This window comes from Vigna umbellata, chromosome 8, assembly GCF_029865625.1.
Source record: "Vigna umbellata cultivar VRB3 chromosome 8, Vumbellata_1.0, whole genome shotgun sequence".
NCBI classification, from domain to species: Eukaryota; Viridiplantae; Streptophyta; class Magnoliopsida; order Fabales; family Fabaceae; genus Vigna; species Vigna umbellata.
The window spans coordinates 40,365,285-40,374,362 of record NC_142172.1 but is presented as its reverse complement, the minus strand read 5'-3'; the positions used below and the strand labels follow the sequence as shown (position 1 = coordinate 40,374,362).

The following is a 9,078-nucleotide window of genomic DNA, read 5'->3' as shown; positions in this document are numbered from 1 at the left end:
CTTTGATACTAAAATGAGTCTGTTTAATAGAATTTTGTTTTCTTACATAAAACTTTAATGTAATATTCTATTAAAATACGATAAATATGCACTATCTGATTCGGTTACATGTTAGTAACCTCTTTAATCAAACATGTTATCTAAGTCTCCAATTCTTTGTTGTAAAAAAGAAAATCTCTTATAGAATGACATTGCAATACAAATTTAAAATGTTAAATATTCAGCTTCTTTGTTTTGTTCATGAGAAATATAAAATAACATGTTAGGTGGAGAGTTTGTTATTTTATTTTACTCATTTACTTTATATATAAAGCAATGATATAATATTAATTATTAATCTTCTATAAATCTTAATTTTTTAAATCTAAATAATAATTAAAAATATTTTTATCTTTATATAAAATATATTTCTAAAATTGAAAGATTTTCTAAATACTAATTTAAATAAAAAGAATAGTAAGTAAATATTCTCAACATTTTATTTAATATTTGTTTACTAGAATTTCAAATCTCAAATTTGATTATCCTACGCTTGATTTTTCTTTTTTTATTAGTTTTTTTTCTTTCACTTCATGGTAATGATATTTAACTTTGATAGATGTTAGAATTGGATTCTTCATCTATTTTTTTCTATTGAGCATCAAACTTCTCAATAAAATACCTATCTTATTTTGATCTTTAACCTTTTTTCTATATTTTCTTTGTTTGTAATCAACTCATTTTTTTTTATCAAATTCAAAACAAAGTTTTTATTTATGTGAACTTTGAATGTTGATAAGTTGTTTACATCTTTAGTTAAAAAGTTTATTTTCAAATGACACTTTATAAACTTTCTTTACATTAGTCACAAAAAGTTTATTTTCAAATAAAACCTTATAAACTTTCTTTCTTAGAGTTGAGCAACATTTAATAGATTTTTATGCATAACAAATTTAATTGACACCTAAATAAGTTTTAATTGTAATTATTCATCTATCTTCACAAAAAGTTGTCCTTTATTTTTAACTTTTACTTTAAAAATATCTAATTTGTTGAACTTATTAAAAAGTTATCGATCATGGGTCATATAATTTATACAATCGCTATTTACAAATCAATCTTTTATAGATTTGTTGGTTGTAAAGCATGATGTTACAAGAAGTAATTCCTCTTCTGATTTATTTTTTACAATCTTAACATCTTGAGGATGTTGAGATTTGCATATATTTTTTACATGTCTCAATTAATCATATTTCATTCTATGTTTTATTTCCACCAACACTTTGTGTTAATGATTATTTTTCTTGTAATAGAAACAATATGAAAAAATTGAGTTTTTCGTTTGGCCATATTTTCTCCTTTTGTAGTTATTGTATTTTCAACCTCATTATCTTTTGTCATTAATATATGTTGTTATTATATTTATAAGACATGTATCACTTTTGTCAAACTATAACCAAATTTTATGTTTTTTTGTGAAGCATTAAATGTTTTATATTTATTTGGTACTATTCTCGGAAATTAGAATTTGAATTTTTTTTTCCAACAACTTTATCTTATGAACAATATCTAATAATTTATTTGCATATTTCTTAATTGTATCATATTCTTTCATCTTTTGCTACACAAACTCTTTTGTCAAATTTATATTTTCATGCCCCCAACTTTTTTTTCTTTCATATTCTCGTTTCAAATAATTCTTTTTGGTGATTTTAGAGTCAAGATTCTCGTAAAGAGAGATTGTAAGACAGCGATAAAGAAGGATGACTTTACCTTTGACATATTTTGTCCTTTATTACTTTTGCATTTTGATTTTTTGATTTTTTTTCATGGTGAAATTTTCATACGATGAATCAAAGTATTATTGTCTTTCACAACTTTTCATAATTTAGCCTTTTTAGATCAATTTAGATTGTCGCAACCCATAAATCACAACTTTCACTGTCAAATAATGGAATGACAATTTATGAAAAGTTTCCTTCAATTCTCACGGTTAGAACTTTTAAAAATTATAGAAACATGAAAGATAGAAAAAAATATGTTATATGAAAGAATTGTTATTTTATTTTATTCATATAATCTATAAAAATGTAATACAATACCAAATATTAACAATATCTTAATCTTAATTTTTTATATTTAAATAATTACTAAATATATTTTTATTTTTATATAAAATACATTTTAAAACTGAACGAATATTTAAAAAGTGGATGGATTTAAAAGAAAAACTACAGTTTTTAACCTTCCAATATTTTGGTGTTAAAAATATGAAGAATAATTTATATGCCTATAGAAGGTATTTCTTTCTGAATTAAGAAAAAGGAAAAAATGCAAAAGATAACAAATACTTTTATTTATATTACATATTATTTTCTATTTAAACTGTTTGGTGTTTCATAGACATTTTTTTTCCTTTCACCTTCTATTAACACGCCCCCTTTTATAAGACGGTATTTTCTTTATACGCGAATAAAGAAAAATGTGTGGAAGTATATTGAACCTTACGTTTGGAAGAAAAAAAACAGAATTTCTTATCATGAACTATTATATTTTGCATATTTTCTATCAATATAATTTTATTTTATTAAAAAGTATATATTATAAAACACCTGTTAGTTTTAATTAATTTATTATTTGTATAACTTAATTGAATACAGAATATCTAAATTTAATAGAAATACCGAGTCAACTTAATTTAGTCATATTATTCCTGTACTGAACCAGCCATGGTAAGGTCGTAATTTGCATAGTAAAGTGAAATTAAGTTTTAGTTTTAATCTAATCCCACTTTGTGATCCGATCTGATCCATGAGTAATGAAAATTAAGCATGCAAAGTAGGAAATAGAGGTTAGGAGGTTGAAAGGCGGAAAACAGAGTTTTAAGTGTTGTGTTGGGTCGTGTCGTGTTGGGATCCGACACAAACAAACGATAGAAGATGACGATGAGGGTTTCGGTTGTTTTAAGTGTTCTGTTCTTGATCCAGTTTTGGCCTGGGGAAGCTGAGAAATTTTCGGTGGATGGAAAGGTTTTGATTTTGGACGACTCCAACTTCGATTCCGCCATAGCTTCCTTTGATCACATCTTGGTTGACTTTTACGCTCCCTGGTGTGGTCACTGCAAGCGTCTTGCTCCCGAGGTGTGCCCCCTTTATACCCTTCTTTCTTGGGTCTCTTCAAGTTTTCCTTTTGATTTCAAATTCTCTTTTTATTTGCCTTTGCTTCATGGGTCATGCTTTGCAGTTCGTTGCTTTGACAATATAGTATGTAATGAATTCATGGAAGCATATGTGTCTTGATAAGAGAAATGCTAGCAGAACACCCTCTGAACTACTGTTTCTAACACTCTGATGTTGATTGAAATCTACCGGAAATTGCAAAATTTTGTGGGTTTCACTCCTTATTTAATGTGTGGGAATGAACTTCACTCATGGTTTTATAGTTTCTTGTGTGTTGTTAGGGCTCCTTGTTTTGATGTTGGTTGGACAGTGCATCTCAAACATGATGCTCGTTTTTTTTTCTTGAGTGGTTTGCTTGATGAGCATTGGTTTCACATGTTGCGGCAGTGCTTCTTGTTTCTATTAGGTGTGAACTTTGTCAAAGGTCTCTGAGATAAAACTGATTTGTGATGTGAGTTTTATAATGCCTTGCACTTCATGTTTAGTTTTGCTCGACGAGAGATTAACGAGTGTCATTTTATGTTGCACTTATTTTTAATACCTTCCCAGTGGGATAAGTCTTTGTTGTTGTTTGTGTGAGATAATAGCTGTGCTTTTCTTCCTTGCAGTTAGATGCAGCTGCGCCTGTACTTGCAACCTTGAACAAACCCATTGTCATTGCAAAAGTAGATGCAGACAAACATACCAGCCTTGCAAAAAAATATGATGTGAAGTATGTTTCTGCGGCCATACCGTTATATGGCTTGCTTAAACTGTCTTTGTTTCTTAATAACTATGATATATACGTGTTACTTTTTGGTTCAGCAATTAAGGAGACAAATGCTTTTATTTCATGAATAAACTCACCATACTTCTATTCTGGTTTGTAGAGCATATCCAACCATTTTGCTGTTTAATCATGGCATCCCCACCGAATACCGTGGACCAAGGAAGGCAGATTTACTCGTTAGATATCTGAAGAAGTTTGCTGCTTCTGATGTTTCCATTCTTGATTCAGATTCTGCCGTGAATACATTCGTTGCAGAAGCTGGACCTTTTTTCCCCATTTTTATAGGTTTCGGTTTGAAAAACACGATAATAGAAAAGTTTGGCATAAAGTACAAGAAAAATGCATGGTTTTCTGTGGCAAAGGACTTTTCAGAGGATCTCATGGTATTGTATGACTTTGATAAGATTCCTGCATTGGTTTCCCTGAATCCACAGTACAATGAGCGGAACACATTCTACGGACCCTTTGAAGGTTAGTTGATATTAGATAATCAAGGTTATCGCTTATACTTATTTTATGTGCTAGTTAGTCCATCTGTACTTCTCCTAAAGATTCATGCATTTGCATTGAACTTGACACATCCAAGAAATGTTGAATCAGCTAACAGAGAATTGAACTTTTAGACATTTTTCATATTTCCAAGTCTCAAGTGTTTTAAGATGTTTGCATTTTACTTGAGTGGAATGCTAATAAAACTTGAAGCTGTGTCTTCATCTTTGCAATTTTGGTGGTATATGGTAACTTTTATGGCATCCGTTTGTATTTCTGCCTAGACAGTGAATGAAATAAGTTTCGAAGAAATTACCAAGGGAATTAGACTGAAGTTGAAATCTAAGCTTAACAGAATGATTTCATTTGAGAGGCCCTCTTTTTGTTTCATGGTAGGAATTGAAGTTTGAATGCAAATACTTCAGTGAATTTGTTTTTTCTTAATAAATCGGAGCTTGAATGTTAGCTATTAATCCAGAATTCCTTTCCTGTGAGTCACTAGGAGTTCCTACAATGTTCTAAGCTCATAGCACTTCTTGATTATGTGTTATACATTTTTGCTTTTTCTTCTCACGCATTCTGTTATGCTGGAATGTATTTATTTTTGTTTGTATACTATTTAAATGGTAAAGTTTGATACATCATTACAGGAATCATTTGATGAATAATGTTTGTTTTCATAAAGCAGATGAATTTTTGGAAGATTTTGTTAAACAAAACCTGATGCCTCTGGTCGTGCCGATATCCTACGAAACACTTAAGTTGGTGAAAGCAGATGGTAGGAAAGTAGTTTTGACCATTGTTGAAGATGAAGATGAAGAAAGATCAAGAGAATTGACTAAGTTATTGAAGGCTGCTGCATCTGCTAATCGTGACTTAGTATTTGGTTATGTTGGAGTCAAACAGATGGAAGAATTTGCTGAGCAGTTTGATATTAGTACTAAACTACCAAAAATGGTGGTTTGGGATAAAAGTGATGATTACCTTTCAGTAAGTCTATGGTCTTTACTTTTAAATGTTATTTTAGTATATCCAAATTCCAATTCTCTAAATGATCTGTAGCATGGACTATCCTTGTCTTGTACTCTTATTTACATGCCTAGTTTTAAGTTTTTCTTCTCGTGCTGATACTATTCTCTTGCATGTTTTGATTGTTTTAGTAATTTGAACCTATATTTATATACTTGTGTATTTTCAAGATGAGTTGTGAAGCTGGAGAAAACATTGAATCTAAAATAGAAGAGCGAATTGAGACTACCTGTTGTTAAATACCCGGAACTTAATATCCCAATGTTAATTTGGCTTAAAATTTATAACTGGGATACACTAGAACAAGATTATGGATTGCCTGTAGTCATGTATCACACATTCCTACAAACCCAGCATTTCAAAACTAGTGTCCTAAAAATATGGGGTGTCTTGCTTTTTTGGTTAGGATTTGTGAGCATACTAAATGCCCCTGTTTACTGCTGTAAATATGTCTCTCCTTTGATCATCAGATATTTCACCTGAATGCCTTGACCTAGCCAATATTGGTTCTTCATTTAAGGTTGATGGTGTTGATGACATTTTCCATACTTCTACTATCTGTTTTTTAAAAAGATAAGGACTCAAACCTATTTGGGTAAGTGATTGTTGTAAAATTTGTGAAAATATGGTAAGTAGGTAACTCATACCTATTTGGGATGTTGAAGTGTATCAACCTTGTTATATGTTCATAATGGGTTTTAACACCATTTTGGGGCAAGTGATTGTTGGAAAATTTGTTCAAATGAATAAAATATCTTCTCCACATCTTGTCTTTCTTCCTCTCTAGATTTTTGTACATGTGATACATTTCTTTCAGTAAAGAAATCAATCTCACTCGCACTTCGCACTCACACATACAGATAACTGGAAAAAAAGTGTCTGTATATTGCTCTGGTAAACAAGATTACACTGTACACGTCCCGAAACAAACAAGGGAACACTTTCCCTTCACAGGATACAAGATCCTGACTGTACACAAAGAATTCACAAAAGCTCCCCTGACACAAGACCTTCCTGCATTTTTATAAAGGCCCTCCAACCAACTAACTAACTACCTACTAATTCCTAATCTGTTTCCTTCTGTCCTGCACACACTATATCCTATCAACTTGTCTTAGGGGAAATGTTCCGTTTATACTGTCAAAGGGAGCTTTTATTGAATCTCAATGTACTAGTACTCACCGTTATGTTTTAGTCACTTCAGTTGCTTTTAAAAAATCTTTTACATGATGTATGTCTTCGAGATAAACTATGACCTGTGCTCCTCAGTCATAAAGAATTGAAAGGCATTATTTGTCTATGATATATTTTCAATGTCATTGTTTCATTTGGAATTTCAGATACATCTTTCCACCTTTAAATTAATGCACTTGATTAGTTTACTAGACTTCCATAGTGTTGATCTTGCTATCAAAGCTTAACTATCTTGGTAACATGAATTATTTGTTGATATCATGGTCATATAGATTTCAATCTGCTGATTTTGTGTACATTTGTATTTAATGCCATTGTTTTTAAATGATTTTCAGGTTGTTGATTCAGAAAGTATTGAGGGGGAGGATCAGGCATCTCAAATCACTAAATTTCTGGAAGGATACAGGGAAGGAAGAACCATAAACAAAACATTCAGTGGACCTTCGCTGATGCAATTCATTCATCGGTCTTTTGACATTAGAATGGTATACATAATTGTTTTTGTTGTGGCATTACTGATACTTATTCAGAGCTTCAGTAAAGGAGGTGATGAGTACCATGCTGTACCAAATCAAGTTCAAGTTGATCGTGCAAGCAGTTCTGTTTCAGAAGCTGAAATCAAAGAGTATAAACCAGGTGACAAGGAAGACTAAATTAGCATGTAGAATGATAATCGGTGCACGTGAGCTTCTAGAAACTAGCACCATACCTATTGGTATGTGTAAATATTAATGAGTGTTAATCTCCATATTTTTTTAGTGCTGTTCAGACTGTTGCCTTTTTCTTTTACACTTTTTCATTTTGTTAACATGAACCAAAAATGCCTATTTATTACATTAAACATGACAATGATGTGTTAGCTTTGTTATTACTTTCATCCTTCCTAGATATTAGTATTTATGCTCTTCATTTCACATTAATTTTACTTGAAAATTAATATATATATCCTTCTTTTTGTTCCTTCTTTCTAACCAAACATTTTCCTAACCCAATATCACTGTTCTTCCAATTTCAAATTCTAATCTTCCCAATAATAGACCAGCAATATAACCAACTTCATGTAACGAAATCGCATCACCATCCACCACCAATATGCAAAAAGAATGGCAAAATACCATTCTTTATTTTATGAGAGATGATAAACCCTTCAAGTCTCCTAGTTGATTTTTTTTATCACTTTTCAGTTCCATGTTTTCTTTTTGAAAGCTTCACTTGACATTTGCAATCATCACAAGGATTGAAATAAAAGACGAGGAAGAGTTAAAGTGAGAGATCAAACTTTTATGTCCTAAGATTTTACCACGGATCATACTTTTCTGTTTTCAACATTCAAATCATGTTTGTGTTAGAAATAGAAAACAATACACATAAAATTTATTGTCAATTTCTATAATAAAGAAAACGGTGTTCTTCACATGGTTCCGGATAGATGTTCTCCCAAGAAAATATTTACGAGTAACTTGTTTTTGGTGCAATAAATAAAATTTGTAATTGATCCATTAAAATATTCAAGTTAATTAAATATCTTAATGCTAAAATTAAGAACATGTGATTCATCCACAAATTTTCTTTTATATTAATTTCTGAAATACCCAGTTTCTGTTTTAAGTTTCCTTAACTCGCTGAATTTTGTCCTGTTTTAAGTTTCCTTAAATCGCTGAATTTTGTCAAGGAGATTGAAAAGCAAAAGTCATACTCCAAAATAAAAATATAGTTATATCTTATTATCATTTAGTGTAAGAACGAAATAAAACACTGAGAAAACATAAAGGTAAACAATCTTGTAAACACCTGAAAATTAACACAAACTCTCTCTTATTTTATTTTATTTTTGGAGAGTATACAAGTTATTTTTAATTATTTTCCTTTTATAATTTTCTATGGAGTAACTTAGGATACATTTAAGTTAAAAAAACATAAATTTAGTTGCTTAGTTGATCTTGTGATTGAGTAAATTTTACTCTTAGTTCTTACTCAAAAATAAATTTAATTCTTAATATCTTTTAGTTTCTCTACGTTTTTAAGTAAAGAAAACAGAAAGAAATTAAGATAAAATATCAAACAGATAAAAAAAATTAAGAAAATCATACTGAATTAGATTTTAAAATTGTTAAAAATAATAATATTTAACCAAGACTCTAACTAAAATGTTATAAACAAGTCTTTAATATAATTAATATTTTTAAGGACTCAATAAGATTTGATAGTATTTAATTAAAATTTTGTATAACTTAGAAAATAAATATCATAATTTTGAATAAATAGATGAATATTCATCTTTAAAATTGTTGGATACTGAATACCGTAATTTTGAGTCGGTTATTTAAATTCAAATTAGATGTTAACACAGAAAAAGTACACGAGGACATAAAAAAATAAAAGTAGTTAGTTGTAAAAAAATTGTAAAATTATATTAAGTTTGTCTTTTTATCAAAACAA

General features: G+C 29.7%; 1 protein-coding gene across 1 annotated transcript; it reads left to right on the top strand.

Annotated features, from left to right (window-relative positions):
- Window positions 1-2,731: 2,731 nt before the first annotated feature.
- PDIL5-2 (PDI-like 5-2) lies at window positions 2,732-7,510 on the top strand. The gene is made up of 5 exons (XM_088095665.1): window positions 2,732-3,119; window positions 3,767-3,870; window positions 4,028-4,398; window positions 5,105-5,406; window positions 6,975-7,510. The coding sequence occupies exons 1-5, from the start codon at window positions 2,919-2,921 to the stop codon at window positions 7,290-7,292; spliced, it is 1,296 nt and encodes a 431-aa protein (XP_087951791.1). The 5' UTR covers window positions 2,732-2,918; the 3' UTR covers window positions 7,293-7,510.
- Window positions 7,511-9,078: the final 1,568 nt, after the last annotated feature.